The following is a 17,360-nucleotide window of genomic DNA, read 5'->3' as shown; positions in this document are numbered from 1 at the left end:
CACACCTCCCCTTCTTGCATCCCAATTCCAATAGTTAACTCAGCAAGTTCTTATCTCCAACTTTTACCTTATTAATATTTTACCTAATTCATCTTAATTAACCAAATTTAACTTATAGACCTCGATTAAACCACAATACTCATCATTAACGCCCTTTTCTAAGGTCGACCCAAATTCCCTTCCACAAATTTCCCAATTTTTATATTACAAACCAAGATAACAAAAAACGACATATATTTATACACCCTTTGGATTCCAAAACTCTCACCCCCCCCTTTCCTGGTTTCGATCCCCAAAGAATTGACTGATAGACTCGCACAACCAGCACAACTTCTGGTTTCCTTAGGTCCCTGTTACCTCTTTATTTTCGGTGGCTCCATTTTGCTTGCCAACTGCAATCACCCAGGTGAAAGCTCTGGTAACTGAAAACGGATGCTTCAAAATCTCCAGAGAGTTCACAGTCTATGAAACTGAGGCCTGGAAAAAATAAAGATGAGAAGTAATTGCAGAATTGTAATCAGCAGTAGATCTGTACAAATAAAGTACAGTAGATCTGTACAAATAATCCTTCCAGTTATCTCTGTATTAGAAAATCTGCTGGTGCGAGACATCACCAGTTTATCAAGTGAACATCTTTTTTTTTTTTTAGTTTAGTTCAATGAAATAAAAGAAACATTTATGTGTATATAGGACATTATTTATATATCTTCAAATATAATTTTAATTCCACTTTTCTAATTTCATATTGTATTAGTGAGTGCTGTCAATTCCTGATTTAAGGCACATTGCAGTACAGTAATAAAAAAAGAAAGCACACTTGGGTTAGCAGCACAAGTGCTCAAAAAAGCAAGAACATTTTGTTTGCAATGGTGACACAAGTATTGTCTAGCTGCATCCCAGTTTACAAAGTTCGCACTAGCCAGTGTCTGCTTTAGCTGAATCATTGTTAGAAGTGTTCCAGTTTTCTTGCAGTAGTGGTCTAATTCATAAAACTAGGTCATCAGCTAGTGATCAGCTCTGTATTCTGCTCTATTTAGCCATTAATTCCAACCAAGGCCTGCTAGTTCTTGGTTCTCTATCTGTATATTTTCCTTCCAGATGTCTTCAAGGGCACATGAACTTTGTTTCTCATAGAAAGACCAACTTAGAATCCTCAAAAGGTGGCATTCCTTCTCAGTGTTCCTGTGGTGTAATGTTCTTGCTAAAGCACACACGTGATGAAAGTACAATATTCTGATATTTTCCCTGGAAGAATTTTGAGGACACTACTGACATTTTTATATTGCCATTTTTATCATGTGCAGCTATGGCTGGGTGAATAGTCTATTGCATCGTGTCACCTGATTTTGTTTTGTAAGAAAAACATCCTTAGCCTGTGAGCCACTGGCTTTCCCTGAATAGACTATAGAACCACAACACTGATGACCTCTAAGGTGAACTGCTCGGGTTATTGTTGTTTACTTGCCAATGGAGACTGAAAATGTATAGGCCGAAAAGCTAAACTGATACCAGTTTCAGCAGTTGCTCACTAGACTTGCCAGGGCGGCTAGCAGGTCATGGAGGTGTGGTCAGTGGGGTCAATGGTATGTGATCAAGCTGTCTAGAGTAGCCACTTGCATATTGTCCCCAAAGAGAATATACATAAACAAAAAATAAGATGAAAGACAACATTGGTTTGCATAGAATTGCATATTCTAATTTGAATGTCTAGATAAAAGCTTATGAATGAATACTATAATGGTTAAACCAACCACTGCATTTAAGAGAACACAAGCAAAGGGATAATTTATTTACTGAAGAATGGATGTACTGGTGCAACAAGGCTCAAGATAATATGCAACCATATGTACTGTTGGAAACAAGTTTAAAGAGTAACTATTGGTCTTTACATATAATACTTTAATTGCTTATTTATTTTTGCCTGCTTGAGCGTTTGTATGCTCGTTTATTAGTTTATGCTGCATCTTTACTTTTTTGTTTTGTTTTGCAAAGAAAATTGATATAATGAAAAATAAGAGTAGAACACATCTCCCCATAGTGGGGGAGACTATGACCAGGTGATCTGTCTGTGTCCAGCTGCAAAGAGTCAGTGGGCAACTTCAGGGCCTCGGCCTTCCCTTCTTATGGTTCTAAAGCTTTTGACTGTGCATGGAACAGGCAGCATTTTAAAGAGAGGACAGTCTTCTGTAAAGCAGAACACTAATAGAGTTCCTCTGTGTAAGTTTCTGGCTGCATCACCGCTGCAGTAATTATGTCAGCATGGCAGTGTAATAAGGCAGATAATCCCTTTAAAGCAAGAAAACAAGTCAATTTTGGACATCATAAGGAAGCATCTAAATAGCAACAGCAAGTGCCAGCCAACACTGTACACAGGAAAATTGTGTCTGATGTAAAGGATAGTGGCAGTCAAGAACATTGGCAAAGACAGCTGGGAGGAGCATATAGAGATTGAGTGAGGAGGGGTTGTATTCAGATTTTGAGTGAAAAACCTCTAAATGGTAAAATGGAGACCTTGGGGGACAGTGATATAATTTAGAAGATGCTTCCCTCATAGGGTTTGTTCCCTGCCCTGCTCCTAGATTATAAACAGAGGGCAGCAAGAATGATGAGGACTTTCACATCGTTTGCTGATAAGAGTAATCTCTTTTTCTTGGCACTTATATTGTCTATTGCTTCACAGGCTACTCTCCTAATAAATATCCACAGTGTATGTGTGCTGGCTTGCACACACAAACACACTTATAGTTAGAATCACCTTATTAAAATATCCATCACCCCAGGCTCTGAATCCACCATGTACATATTCCCCGGCTGAAATAGCCCTTTCATTTATCCGAATTGTTAGGATGTTGAGTTTGAGCTGCATTCAGTGGACAATTAAATTGACTTGGGTTTGACCGTAAGAACCAGCAACACTGGTTTCTAAAAACAGAAACATTCTCAAAGTGAAATGATTTCAGTTTTTATTTATGGCTTGTGCTGAATAGGATGTTAAGTGGGCTTTCAAATATGGTTAAACCATATTTCATGCATAAGCAGTTTCAGTTCCAATCTTTTGATTTCCTTTGTCTCTTGAGAGAGAGAGAAAGAAGAAGCATCACTCTCAGATAATAGCACAGAACCCGTTGTTCTCCACCGCTTTTTCGTGGCTTGTTATTTAACAAAGCTAGTGTCAGGCGCATTTAAGTCAGCAAGCCTTAATAGCTGTCAACCATAGCAGATGTAGGTGAGATTCTGAAATGAATAAGCTGCCTATGGTGAATTATTATGTAGTTACTGTTTCAGTGTCTTTTTGCCACTCACCTGAAACACTTATTGGGGGTGGGGAGGAAACCATATATTCATACGTTGTTTGGAGCAAAAAAACCCCCACCCTATTATAATAATTGTTCTGTTTTCTCTTTGCCATAACTGGATCAATGGATAAAACAGAAGTCAGAAGTTACAGAGCAAGGATCACTGTATGAATATGTAGTCTTGTATTCACAAGTTGCTTTGAATCCAGTGCATAATAGTAAAGGCAATATGTTTATGTCAAATATCTTTTCGTTTAACGGGAGAAGAGGATTTCTACCCCCCAAAAGGGAGAGGTTGCTGAGGCTTACAAACCGAAGCATGTACCTGGTTCAAAAGACCCTTAGGATTCTTCTGCTAACCCCATTGGCCCATCGTTTTTTTATTCTATGGAAAGAGGATCTAGTGATGGAGCTGACAGCACAATCCTATACCCATGGACTGTTTACCCTAATCACCTCTGTCTTAGTCAAAATTGCCACAAGAAATTGTTTGTGTGAAAGGTAAAGCACATACTCATACACCCGTCAGTGCCTCCATATATTCAAAATATTCATATTTATTTATGTAATATTTTTAATATCAAATAATAGAATTGTAGAGTTGGAAGGTACCCCTGAGCATAATCTAGTCCACCCCCCTGCACTGCAAGAATCTCTACTAGGCCATACATAACAGGTGGCCATCCAACCTCTGCTTAGAAACCTCCAAGTCAGATTGGTTGTTTGCCAGACCATCCTATGTCAGGGGACCATAAGTTAGGAGAGGAACCTCCACATACAACAGTTTAGCACAGCTGTAATAAGGCTAAACATGGTTCTTTTGCAGTTTTTCTTCTGCTAGATCCTGAAAGATCTGCATTGTGCTTCCTTTATATTTTAGGACCAAGTTGCCTCATGCCCTTTTGTAAGATATAGTCTCTAAGTGTGTGGATTTAGCAATATGGTATCTCGGCTACTTTGCTTTACTCCAGCCTTCCCCAACCTTGGGTCTCTGGAAGCCCAAGCTGGTGGGGAAGTTAAACAGAATTCATATGGTAGAGTGGTCAGCAGGTAACTTTGCAGAGGGGGAAAGGAGTAAAAAAAATCGAGTGCTGCTTTATTTGCCTCTTTTAAAAGATTTATAGTTGCTCATGCAAAAATAAAGTTGAAAGAGACAGGTATCCTGTATCCTTTTGTATGGACTCACCAAAGCTTTTTGTATTGTAAAACGTGATGTCTGAACCCTGAGGGTCATGGCAGCGTGCCAGTAAAATTAGCTTCTATTTCTGTTTCTTTTGTCTGGTGACCTGACCTGAGAATGCTCTGTTGGCTGCAGTGAATATGGTGGGAAAATAAGTGACATCTAAACATAGCTGTAATTGCTAAATGCGTATTTCTTGCTTTGCATTGTGATCATTAAAGTGAGGGGGGAAACAGAACTGATAGCTGCATCCAAATCCAGATCTCAGCATTTTGATGGATGGGTAGTGTGGGTATCCATCTGTAAATGATAGTTGAAGAAGACAACAAGGGGGGGGGCATGCAGTTCAGGACATCCATCTGTGTGGGGTCTTAAATATGAAACTTTTGACTTTAAACATTATTATATTACTGGAACCATTTTATTATTTTAGTCATTGTTGGTGGAGCTGTATTACCCAACGGCTTATTATGATGAATAGCCTGTTTGTTTTTCCAGATTTAGCCCTACTTGTCTTCATCATTTTGGGCATAATCACATTAGAATTTTACAGTGATCGTTACGTATTCAATACATGTTTCTGTTTACAAATCCAAGTTATAAAATTATGACTATCCTTGTGATAGATGGTCTTGCTTGCTTCCTTCCTTGCAAATAAGTTTATCCATACACACACCTAATAACTAGCATATGTTGATCTCCGACCTAAGTGTTTTGGACTTGCAGTGCCCTTTCTGTTTAAAAAAACAACTCAGTTCTTCCTCATTGTTGCCATTGAGTCCAGTGTGTATTCAAAATGACTTAACTGCTTGTCCTTTTATTCATGTTTGCATGGAAACAAAATATAATTGTGTTTGTTTCCTATGAGGAAATAGAACAAAATGCAGCACCAAAACGCTGCTAGATAACTCAGCGGCCAGCCTAGATCTTCAGACTGCTGCAGACCTGCTCAAAGAGCAGCAGCTGTGCCTGGATGAAAGTGGGTCTTATTGAAAAGATGGCATTCTTAGCCATGGAGAACATTATGTCTGTACTGCTACTGTTCATCACAGAACAAAGATCTGACATCAATTTATATAGGCTGAGCAACTTCAATGTTTAATACTGTGCCTGTCTTGATTTTTGACCCTCTTTAAACTCTTTCATTCACATTAAACCTTTATGTTTAAGTTTTTTTAAAAACACACTGCCGCTTGTTTTTCAATATTTTCTGCTGCTGCTGTTCCTTAGCTTGTTTGTCCCTCCATCCTTAATCAATTACTTGTCAAGCCAAATTCTAACAATTAACTAGTTTATAGCGAAGCATCCCATGAGATATATTGTTGTTTTTGTTGTTGTTTTTTAAAAAATATGGCAGGTGAACCATATTACTAATTGGTGCTAATGAATGTATATCATTTTATCATTTCCAAATTAGAAAATGACAGATGGAGAGATCTCAGTAGGAAATGTCCCCTTCAGATCGATCAGTCAAGCACCAGCATTTGGGACTGCCTGCCTGACAAAAGCGAAGAAAACGCCATATGGCAGAGAGAGGCAGCTAGCACATGCGCAGTGACCAACTTGATCAAAGACCTCAGCCTCAGTGACCGCAATGGCAATCCCTCAGCACCTCCCAGCAAACGCCAGTGTAGGTCGCTCTCTTTTTCTGATGAGATGTCTAGCTGTAGGGCTTCATGGAGGCCTATAGGATCAAAGGTCTGGACTCCTGTAGAAAAGAGACGGTGTTACAGTGGCGGAAGTGTCCAGCGCTATTCCAATGGATTCACCACCATGCAGAGAAGTTCAAGCTTTAGCCTTCCTTCCAGGTCAAACACACTTTCCTCATCCTACGACCAGTCTGCATTTAGCAACAGATTAGGATGTCAGCCATGCCAAGGAATGAGAAGGTCAGCCACTTATGGGCAGGCGAGTGATATCTGGGGCAGCGACCACGGCTCTGTAGAAGGTGGCAGGGTTGACATCCAGCGGTCTCTCTCCTGCTCCCATGATCAGATTTCTTTTTCGGAATATTGCCTGCCCTCAGCCAGCAGCACACCTGCCTCAACCCCAGAGCTGACAAGGCGCTCCAATGGGCTTTCCCGAAGCCGTTCCCAGCCATGTGTCCTTAACGACAAGAAAGTTGGAATTAAACGAAGGCGGCCTGAAGAAGTAAAGGAACAAAGACCTTCACTGGATCTTGCCAAGATGACCCAGGTAAGAGTTAATTATATCGTATGGTTAGGCCAAACATTTACAAAACACATAAAGTATGTATTTACATTATAGACAGTGTGCAACACACTGATGTGGTAATACTGTGTAATTAACAAAAGCGGAAAACTGGTTGAATTCCGCCCCCCCCCCCAAAAAAAAAAACCTGGTTCAATTGTGTGTTTTGTTTTGCTTGCTTGGAGTAGAGGTAATTGTTTCTGGCCTTTCCTTTTATTAGTAGGAGACTGATTGTTTTTCTAATGGATTTGATATTTAGGATCATAACCACTAGCCCTCCATGCCCTAATATGAAAGGTTTTTCTTCTGAAAATTTATTTATATTCATAATCTGTAACTCACTGGTCTTCAATTGGTGGATCATGGCCTGATCCAAGGGGGGGGGCAGGTCACAACAGGATCATGACCACCATGCACTTATATGGCTAAAGATTAAGAAATAGATCCCCAAATACAAGTTTGGGTTAAACGTGACCTCTGGGTCTGAAGAAGTTGACGGCTGTTGCATAACTTAGTCACTTTAGATAGCTTAGCCTCAGTTGAATGAAATGGTGTTTCCTATAGATAGGCAGCATAAGTTTCAGCAAGCAATGGTTTGGTTTTTAATGAAAACAAACTTATTGTAATAAATTGCAGAAGAGGTGCTTTCAAGCACATGCTGTGGGAAGCCAAGGAACACCTCAGTGGTACTTAGTGTTTGTTTTATTTCTGGATGAATTCTCAAAACTGGGGACTTTGCTGTCTATGAGTGTTGACTTCAAGCAGTCTTGTCTTCTGTAATTTTCCACTTCTTTATTACGTTTCATTTTCAGTTGCGAAACAAAGGTCAAAAATTTCCCCTTTAGTCAGGAATCCAAAGTGTGAGCAGACAAGAGATCTGAAGTGCACATCAGGGGAGATGTTGCTCCAATAAATTCTTAACTTTCGGAATCCATTTGTGAGATAAGTGGCCTTTAAAATTGAGTGGTACATAACTAAGCTACAAGCACCCTTCGAAGAACAGGACTCCAAACCAGCTTCATCTTATTACTTAATAATCAAGGGTTTTCTTTTAATGATTCAGCATTTCTTTTGTCTGTAATTTATAGGCATACACTTGTTGATAAAATAAAGATACCCTTGTGTAGAACAGAGATAAACTAGGGTTTATAGATCTGATAGCTTCCCCCACCCTCCAGCAGCAGTGCATTAACTCTGCTTTATTGGCATAATTCCTGTTTTACTTTATTGATTTCTGCAAGCCAAAAAAAAAAGCTCCCCCCATTGTTCACTTTTCACTACCTGTACTACTCTCAACATTGTTGTATGCGCTTAAAACAGCTGTTGCACCGCCATGAAAATACGATCCTTTCCCATTGTTTGTATTGCTTTGGATTACAGTGACACTTCCTTAAAAAATGGTGCCAGATCATCCATTTTAATTGTATGCTGCCTTTCCATAGTCAATATGGCTCAAGATGAAATGTGCTGCATGTGCTGTTTTTGTTAGCTATTTTTGTTAACAGTGACTCTCCCAGGCAGGTACAGCTGATTAGAAAGCTGCAGTTGTCCTCTATTTCCCCTTATCCAACACAATGACTTTTGACAGTGGAAACTCATTTATTTTCGTTTTATAAGACCGTGATGCTTTGCAATACTTTTATGACTCTATGGGTGATTGAATAAGTTCGTTTTCTTTTGTGTTTATGGGAATGCTTTTTCCTTCTCTAGAGAAGTTTGAAAGATAAAAAGGGTAAGAAAATAACATGCCTGGGTGATTTCAGGGGGGAAACATACTACATTATACTGGTTGCAAGTCCCCCTTTGAAAATGTGTGTCAGTGAAATTTAATATGCTAAGCTGCTTTATTAGCTAATAAACTGGATAGGTAGTAAAAACAACCTTATTATTTTTTACGAGTCCCAAGTTGAAATCACACAGCTAGCATCACTGAAGGCCTTTTCATTTTCTTGTACTTGTGGAAACAGTTTAAATTATATAGTCATTCATGTTTGTACCCAGGTATATATAGGTTGTTTCATTTGCTCCAGGCTGGTATCCAAGGAAGTGGTAGAGGCTGGAAGCAGGAGGTGTAAAAGGGACCTCTGAATGAAACAAAGCTATGTGGTTGGCTTCGTTTTTCATCTGCAGGGCTCCAGGTACATCAGGCATACATTAAAGCAGTACATTGGAGGCTTATAATTGCTGTAGCATTGTAAGCAGCTCTGGAATAGAGTTAAGTGTCCATGATTATGCAAACATGTGTCCTCTTAAAATTGTGATAGGAAAATTTGTCGCAGAAAGTTATGTGTTTACCAGGAAAAGTGATGCCAAGAGAGCAGTAAAATGGAACTAGTGTCACCTTTACCACCATGTAGATTACCATGGTTATGAGTTGGATCCTGACAAAGGGTACTTTTGGATGGGTGTTTATTGTGGGGTCAATGCTGCTCATGGACTGCTCAGCACCACACAAAACCCAAAGCGTAAATTTAGTATGGATTTGCCCTTTCAACATAAAATCCATTTTTTAAAAAAGTTTCATGCCAGTGACCTGTTTCTGATAGCTGATTGACCCATCTGCAGTATTCACTCCCAGTATGGAAGCACCCAAAGTTAGTTGAACTTGGGCATCAGTAGAATATGACTCAAGTCGCATCGCTGAGTGGAGGCTGGTCCATTCATGAGGCACTGCCCCATCAACCTTCATCTGCCCTCAGTCTGTCCTCACCTGCTTGCCTTCTTACTTCCAGTAAGTACTGGAGGTGGCACTGCCTGTAGCAATTTCATTTTCCTTACTGTTAAGAGCTGCTCTTGCAGAACTCAGCAGGAGGAGGAAGAGGGGACAGAATTAGATTTGGCTTGCCACTTGCCATTGGCTCTGGCTGCACTTCCCCTTCCTTCTAGCCTACTAGTCTAAATGGGGACCAGCCACCACTACCCTTGATTTCACTGGGCAGCTAAGCCCAACATGCGTATTCTGGATCCAACCCAAATGGGTTCAGTCTGTGCTCAGTTCTGTAGTAGTTCTGCACCACTGAATGGAGGTGGCACAGCAGCATTGCTTTGTGGATTTTTCATATTTCATTACTGGGGGGGGGACTGGATCCAGTTCACGGGCTGTATCCTCACCTCCCCAAACCCCTTCTGTCACCTGATATGACCCATTTTCCTGTGCCTTTGTCATTTGAAATCAAGAACAGATTTTGGCAGAGAGCCACATCTTTACGTCCCATACCCATATATGACATCAGGTGTAGGGCAAATGGGCTTGGCCAAATCAGCCTTGCTGGCCAAATGGGGGTGCCTGGCTTGCCTGATTAGGCTGAGTGTTCTCCATCACTGCTTTTTTGAATTGATTCATATGAGTTATGATGCACGAGTGTTGGTATGGATTGCTCTGTCTTGGCCTTAAATACAACAGCAAGTTGACATTAAATTTTACTGTTTTGCTTTGCCAACCTTCATATGTACAATATAATTCAGCAGCTGTGTGCCAGTTCACACATCATACTTTTAACGAGGGCCAAGATGCTGGAATCTTGGAACCCAAGTTTGGGGCAAGTGGCAGAACCTCAGCAGAGATTAACATCACAAAACATGCTGCAAACAAAAGTGTGGAAAAACCTTTAAAATGTGCCCTTCCAGTGAGTCCCAAAAATGTTCGCTTTTGAAAGCTCTTTCCAAGCTATCCCACTTGCCTGGCATAGAGATAGACCACATGTTTGGTAAGGCATAAAATGGTTTGCTTACAAAACTCTTCAAAGTTCAGATTCATGTGCTTTTCCATACAGCAGTAAGAAAATATGCACAGGCAGTCAAAACATTGCTTAGTTCCAAAAGGTAAAAGTTTTGGAGTAGAAAAAACTTTAGTTTCAGACTCAATTCTGATCTGAAACAAACAAGTTGGTTAAAGCCATGTGGCTGGAGTGGCCAGCTCAGAGCTCCTTGAACATACTGAAGAACATACTTGGAGAAAAAGAGAGAGAGAGAGAGAGAGAGAGAGAGAGAGAGAGAGAGAGAGAGATTATAAAGGCTTCCTGATCTATTTCCTCTCTGGTGGGAAGTGATAACATAGGCTAAGCCTGGCAGGACTGCTTACTCTGTGGTTTAACATCTTCATGCACCAGTTAGATACAAACATATATGAGGCTGGGACCCTACACAAAGTAGGTAAGATGTAGGAGGGGTATATGAGCAGCCTCTTGATATGTGCTGTGTTTACTGAAATCCTGTCTGTAGGGGACTGTGAACTTGAACGGAGCAGTGGTGTGTGTGTGTGTGTGTGTGTCCCTTTTCCTAGAGGCCAATTGTTCTTATCAAAATTGTAAGAGAAAATATTTGAAGGGCCTCCTATTTTCTGCCATGCAGGCAGAAAGCAGCTTGGAAGGGAAGAGATTTTGACTGGAAAAACAACCTGTAGGGAAAGAGTTAAGCATTCCCTGCACCATTCCAATCAAGCCCACAGGCTCCTACAGCTCCATTGAAGCAAAAAACAAAAATGTCAGTAGACATCCCATGCATCTCCCACCTCTTTGTACCTGAGTAACCCCATGTAAGCTAACTTCCTCTGCCTGGGATGCTGAAGAAAAGAGAAACACACTCCTGTTTGGAAGATAATTTGTGCAATTACTTTTAAGTTGCAGTCTTTCTTGTAATTATAGTATTGTGCTTTAAGCTAAAAGCCCTTGCTTTATGCATCTAGATATTCCCCAAATTACTTCTTCTTCCCCTATTAATTTTAGTGCTTTGCTGATCTGAATCCAAAATACTTAGATATTCCCACATTTTTCCTGGCAATTGTCAGGCAGGAAGAACAGAGCTCAGCCCCATGCTAACAATTGGGTACATAAAACAGTCATATTATAAATACTGTTTTCACACTCTAAACATACTTGGCGTTTGAATGTGCCCCCAAGCAGTGATGGTGCACTATATCTGACAGTGACGAAGAACAGCACAATATGTTCCTCTGTACAGCAAGGTTCCTGCTGTGAAAGACAATACAAAATCTTTTCTACTGCATCTTTGTAAGTGAACAGCCCCTCTTGTGTGGGTCCTTGTGTGATTTAACCATCTGCATGGAGGAACTAAATAAATTAGTCCCAAATGGTGGATCAGAGTCCTAAAAAGCCCAACATGATGGAATACTACAAGGAGGCTTTCAGGCAAAACAGATTTCTGAGTCATTGTAATTATGATCAGGCTTTTTCATTAGATGAAGCTGCTTTTAATGAAATGTGAAGAATCAGTCACCTTCTTCTAATTTGTACTAAAAGCTATTTCCATGCAGTGCCTTCCCTTAAATCCACCTTAGGGAGGACCAGGAGACATTTTTCATCCAAGGATGGGCGAAAACCAATTAGGATTTAAAAGACAAAACAAAAAAACCCCAACCAACCAAACAACAACAACAACCCCAAAAACTGTGTTATGGTTGAGATGTGAATAGTTTGGAGAGAATGGACTAGGAAACAGTTTTCTTTTTCACATACATTGGTACCTCGGGTTACATACGCTTCAGGTTACATACGCTTCAGGTTACAGACTCCGCTAACCCAGAAATAGTACCTCAGGTTAAGAACTTTGCTTCAGGATGAGAACAGAAATTGTATTCCAGTGGCGCGGCGGCAGCGGGAGGCCCCATTAGCTAAAGTGGTGCTTCAGGTTAAGAACAGTTTCAGGTTAAGAACGGACCTCCAGAATGAATTAAGTACTTAACCCGAGGTACCACTGTATATGCTAAAGGTAAATGACTTCTGATTAATGTGTCTCACAGCAACATTATTCTTTCCGTACTGTGCAGTCATCGCCACAGAAAGTAGCAATAGCTGTAAGCTCAACTCATATTGGAGAGCCAATGTGGTTTCCTGACAAATCAGGAAGTCCCTAGTTAAAATCTCACTTGACAGCCTTTTGGACAAGCCACAACCAAGGCAACCACCCCCCATCTGCAACATAGAGATGATAATAACGCTTACCATACAGGGGTGGTGCAAGGAGAACAAAAAAAAAATTTGAAATTCAGTGCTATGCAATTGCTAAGCTTTATTAAATGTAGGGAATCATAATTGTCGGGTTAGTGCATCCTCATGGTTGACTTAAGCACTCAACTTTGGGAAGCTTCTCAAAAGAGTTAGCCTTCCTGTACTATTATATGCTTCAGGCACCTTGGTCTCTCCAATAATGAAGGCTGTTTGGACTACTGGTTTGAGCCTATAAGGTCTGTTCTTATGCTTAGTTCAGTGTGACTTTATTTGTAGCATACATCCCAAACAAGATCCATCCTGCCCTTTAATAGAGCAGTTCATCCCATAGCATAGTAATTTTTATTTTTCATGTCTGCTTGGCTGCTGTGCAGAGCTGCATTATCACACAAGGACTTTAGAAACAAGTTTACATAATGAAAGATCACACACCATTGAACTGGGATTTTTACAAGCATTCTGGTAGCAGCACAATGAAGCCTTTTACAATTACAGTACTGGTGAAAAGTAGAATTTTGCCTAAGGCCACGGACTAATTTAGGAGACTGGAGCTCTTGTTCTCAAGTCTTCCTTAGATTTTTCTCAATGGCCAGAGGCAAATTGCTCAGCGTCCGTCGACACCCCCCCCCGTCCACCGTCCACCCCACCCCCGGTCCTCAAAGGATTGCTGTGAGCCTGAGCCTATTGTTGTTTGTAAGGATCATCAAGGTTACTAGAAAGTGCACTCTGTATAAAATAAAGCAAACAAATTATTACAGGAAATTCTTGATGGTGTTTTTGGTTGTTTTTTTAAAGGATCCCAGCATTTAAAGCGGGAGACACACAAGGAGTGACCACACTGTATGATAATCTGCATTCAGTGTTGGATGCAGGTGCCTTTTGCGTGTGCTGTGTGCATGACGTCGTCTCTGTACCACAGTCTAAAGTAGAATGGATGTAATCTGTGCCGAAAATGCACTTCTCAAGTGCTTGTTGTGTACTTGTGTACACAGAGTGCTTTCTCAGGTCACCTCCTTTTGGGGCAGACCTACTCATGTTGCAGGGCTGTGCCTCTCCCTTCACTATGTTTAACTTGTCTATGAATGAATTTGGTAAAATAGGAAGCAGTAAAGTAACTTGTCTGTCCGTCTGTCCGTCTCTTTCTCTCTCTATATATATCCTCTGTTTATCAACACACCAGTTTCCAGCCCCTCTCTTTCAAAAGATTGTGAAAAACCTTTCCCCCGCTTTTTTAAAAAAGAAAGGTCTGTTGAAACTCTAATTGAGGGGAGAGGAATAGAGAACACACACTAGTTCTCACACTAGTTTGAAAACGTGACCACCTGCGTGTACAGAAGACACAGATGATATTTATACCACTTTATTGTAAAAGAACCTCAAAGTTGTTTAGAAAAAGAATGAAACAATAAAATTATTAGTCAAAAGTTTTAAAACAACTATTTGAGACATTAAAAATAATATTTAAAAACTGTTGTTGGCCTCCGTCTGTCTTGAGAAACAGTGGAACGTACTTCCAGGGATGAAGTCAAACCACTAGCGAATCACGGCGCCTGCTGTGGTTGCAGAGGCTGGTGACTCGTAATTGTGCCTCCCATGTTGTTTGTGCTGAATTAGCAGCACCAAAGCGAAATCTCTGGGGCGCAAGCTGGTCCTGCAGTAGTGTCCACATGGATACTGAAACGGAGTGAACCTCTAAATGCAGTTACACACGTGCAAGATTTTCCTGCATATTGAGTAACTTGGCTAACCCTACTGAAATAGGTTTGGGTTCTAGCCACCGATGATGAGGGAGCTGAGATTTTTTTCTTTATTTCTTGTTTTTCGCTTAACACTGATATGTTTTGAAGTGAGTAGGAAGATCAGAAGGAGTAATAGTTACTGAGCAGAGGTAGAGGTATATTTCTGTCCTCTTCTGTGCCATTTAATCTGCCATGCTGCTGGCTGCCAGCGCTGTTATCTCTACCCTAATCTGTTTTTTCATAATGTCTTGGCCACTCCAAGCTCTTCAGGTTTGATCTCATGTTAACACAATAATGGATTTATCTTTGAAAATGCCAACAAGGTAATTCTGCTGATACTATCTGCAGTTTTGAGCAGTTTAATTGCAGATAATTTTTAATGGCTGACTCATGAGAGAGAAAATGAAGTTTGGTGGTAGAGGCAGATGAAAAGCTGTTCTCCGAGACAAAATTCCCATCATCAGCACCAGCAATCTGGCTTACTTCCTTGTTTCCCCCTAAAATTAATCACTTCCATTAAATTTTCTGAATTGTAGACACACAATGATTTCTCACACATCTTTACTCAGGAGTAAGTGTGCTTAGGTTTGCAGCCTTCATGCTGAGATGACTAACAGCCACATCCCCACAAGTGATATATAGGATTCATCATCCAACTGAATTTACGGCCTGGGATTCTCGAAACACAGGACTGAATCCTAGCTTTGACAGCAAGTTATTTCGGGAATGTTTTCAAGACGCCACCTTTACCCCCATGATAAATTGGTTTAAAAAGCACATTGTTCCAGTGATGTAGTCCTTGTATTCAGATTACCTAGTCTAGGTCAGTGTTGTACTACAAATTCAAAATGGCTTTGACTTCCTCCTTTCCCTTCCTTAGAAGTCTTGAAAGATGCATGTGGGTGTTGTAAAACCTTTCCGGCATCTTTAAATAAAAGCCCACAAGTCCAAGGGTTTCATGAATGCACTGATCTAGCAGGATGCTACAGCCCTTTCCCTGTTGTTCTGTAAATCCATGTGTACATAGGATGGAAATATTTTGCTGATTGTGAGAAGACTTCAAAAGTGAGGGCAAAAGTAGCACCGTGCAATGTAGAGTCATAATTACGGTAAAATAGCACTGGAACTCTTTCTCATGTGTTGCTCTTGCAGTGTGTTGCTGCTGCAGTCACTACTTAACTAACTCCATGTTGCATCATTAATGCCTTAATGTCTGATCGAGTAAATCCTTTCCAATTCAGCATTACCAGACTAGATAGAGTGCTGATGGGAAATGCCTATGATGTAATCTGAGCTACCCATGTGATCAGAATAGCTATACTTTACCACCACAAATCTGCTTCCCTGGGGCTGGCAATGACTCCTATATTAATGGGTAATCATGTCACAAAATGGACCTATAAAACCAGGTCTGATTTGAAGTTTCAGTGTACTTGGTAGAAACCTGAACCAGGACTTCAGAAGAACAAAATTTTTAAAACAAAGGCAGATTTAGCAAGAATAAATGTGTTGATCTTTAAATCGCCTTTGTTGTTTTTATTAATTAGCATGACTAATTAACCACCCCTTTGATTGTGATTCATAGCAAGTTTTAGAGTGACTCTTCAACTGAATATAGTGAGCTGCTGTTGGAACTGGTTTATATGTGTTACTTTTTCAAAATCAAATCTGGGATCTGCTCCCAGCTAGGAATTTGGGGCTACATCTATAATGTGCCTCCCCAGTGGCAGCTCTTGGCAGAGGTTTGTGTGGGGTATGTGTGCAGTTTCAAGGAACGTATACTAATTGTGCAGGACCTTTGAGTCATAGTTATTGTTTTGGCTGTTCTGTCTGCTGATTTTGCAAGACCCTTTCATTTCATTTTTTTACATTAGCAGCAATCAGCATAGAACCTGACACAACTCTCATGTGGTTTGTGGTGTCACACACAGTGGTGGAGCTTCATGCTCTGGCACCGGGGGGGGGGAGAGCAGGCGGGGACGGGGCTGGTGCGTGTCCTGGGAGCGTGGCACGCCGCCTGTGGGGGCATGGTGCCCAGCACAGGTGAGGGGGGCAGCTGCGATGGCACCCCACCGGGATTGCACTGCCGGGGGTGGTGCGCTCCCCCCACACTCCTCTTCCTCCACCAGTGGTCACACATGCTGAAATAGCACACCTAAGACAGTAGAACAAGGAGGGGAAAATAGTATATGTTAAACATGTGTGCTTATATGTTGTGTGGCACAAAACAGCTTCTGGAGAAGTTTTAAAGATATATGTTTATTTAAAGACATTTGTTATACCATTTATTTTACAACTATCCAAAGCAGTTTACAACTTAAAAAAAATATGCTACAACCAATAAAAGAATTAAAGCTATACAGCATTTATTTTTTAAAAAACTCAAGTAATGGATGGTGCTCGACTAATTGTTGCTCAGAGTAGACCCATTGAAATTAATTAACATGGCTAGGTTAGGTCCATTCATTTCAATAGGTCTACTTTGAGTAAAATGTAGTTGAATACTACCCAGTATCCAAAGTCCTTATATCATGTGCCAGACCAATATTATTGGTTGGGGAAGAGCTGAGTGAAGAAATAAGTCTTCAGCGTATGCTGAAAACTGAATATGGCTGTTGCATGCCTAATTTCTGAGGGGAGGCTGCTCCACATGGCAGATGCCACCACTGTGGAAGCTCTCTTCCATTCACCAGTCTAGCTCTATTATGCATACATATATCAACCGTTCTTCCTCCTCTCTTTAGAAGTCTGATATGGCTTGTGGATGAAGAGTATCATGCATATGTGTTCGAGATTTGCTTGGGTGTTAAAACCAGGGGCCTGTACATTTCACTCCAGAAACAACAAGGTAGACACAACTCTCCTGAAAGCCTCTGTTGAAAAAAAGGCCTTCGTACCCCAAGGCTCGTCCCTGTGTAGATAACTAATTCAGACATATCCATTTTGACATGGATGTGTGCAAGGGCTC

The 17,360-nt window shown here is 40.7% G+C and overlaps 1 protein-coding gene across 5 annotated transcripts in view; it reads left to right on the top strand.

Annotated features, from left to right (window-relative positions):
• The window catches only part of FAM53B (family with sequence similarity 53 member B), a 125,602-nt gene that overhangs the window by 60,915 nt on the left and 47,327 nt on the right, over nucleotides 1-17,360 (top strand). For all 5 annotated transcript variants that reach the window (XM_081193031.1, XM_081193034.1, XM_081193030.1 and 2 more), the window contains one exon: nucleotides 5,894-6,672. In XM_081193031.1, coding sequence (XP_081049157.1) covers nucleotides 5,894-6,672 — 779 coding nt within the window. The remainder of the gene's footprint in view (nucleotides 1-5,893; nucleotides 6,673-17,360) is intronic.

The sequence above is a fragment of the Podarcis bocagei genome (genome assembly GCF_964188305.1).
Source record: "Podarcis bocagei genome assembly, chromosome: 4".
Lineage (NCBI taxonomy): Eukaryota > Metazoa > Chordata > Lepidosauria > Squamata > Lacertidae > Podarcis > Podarcis bocagei.
Note: the sequence above shows the minus strand (reverse complement) of the source record. Positions and strands in the feature narration are given on the sequence as shown.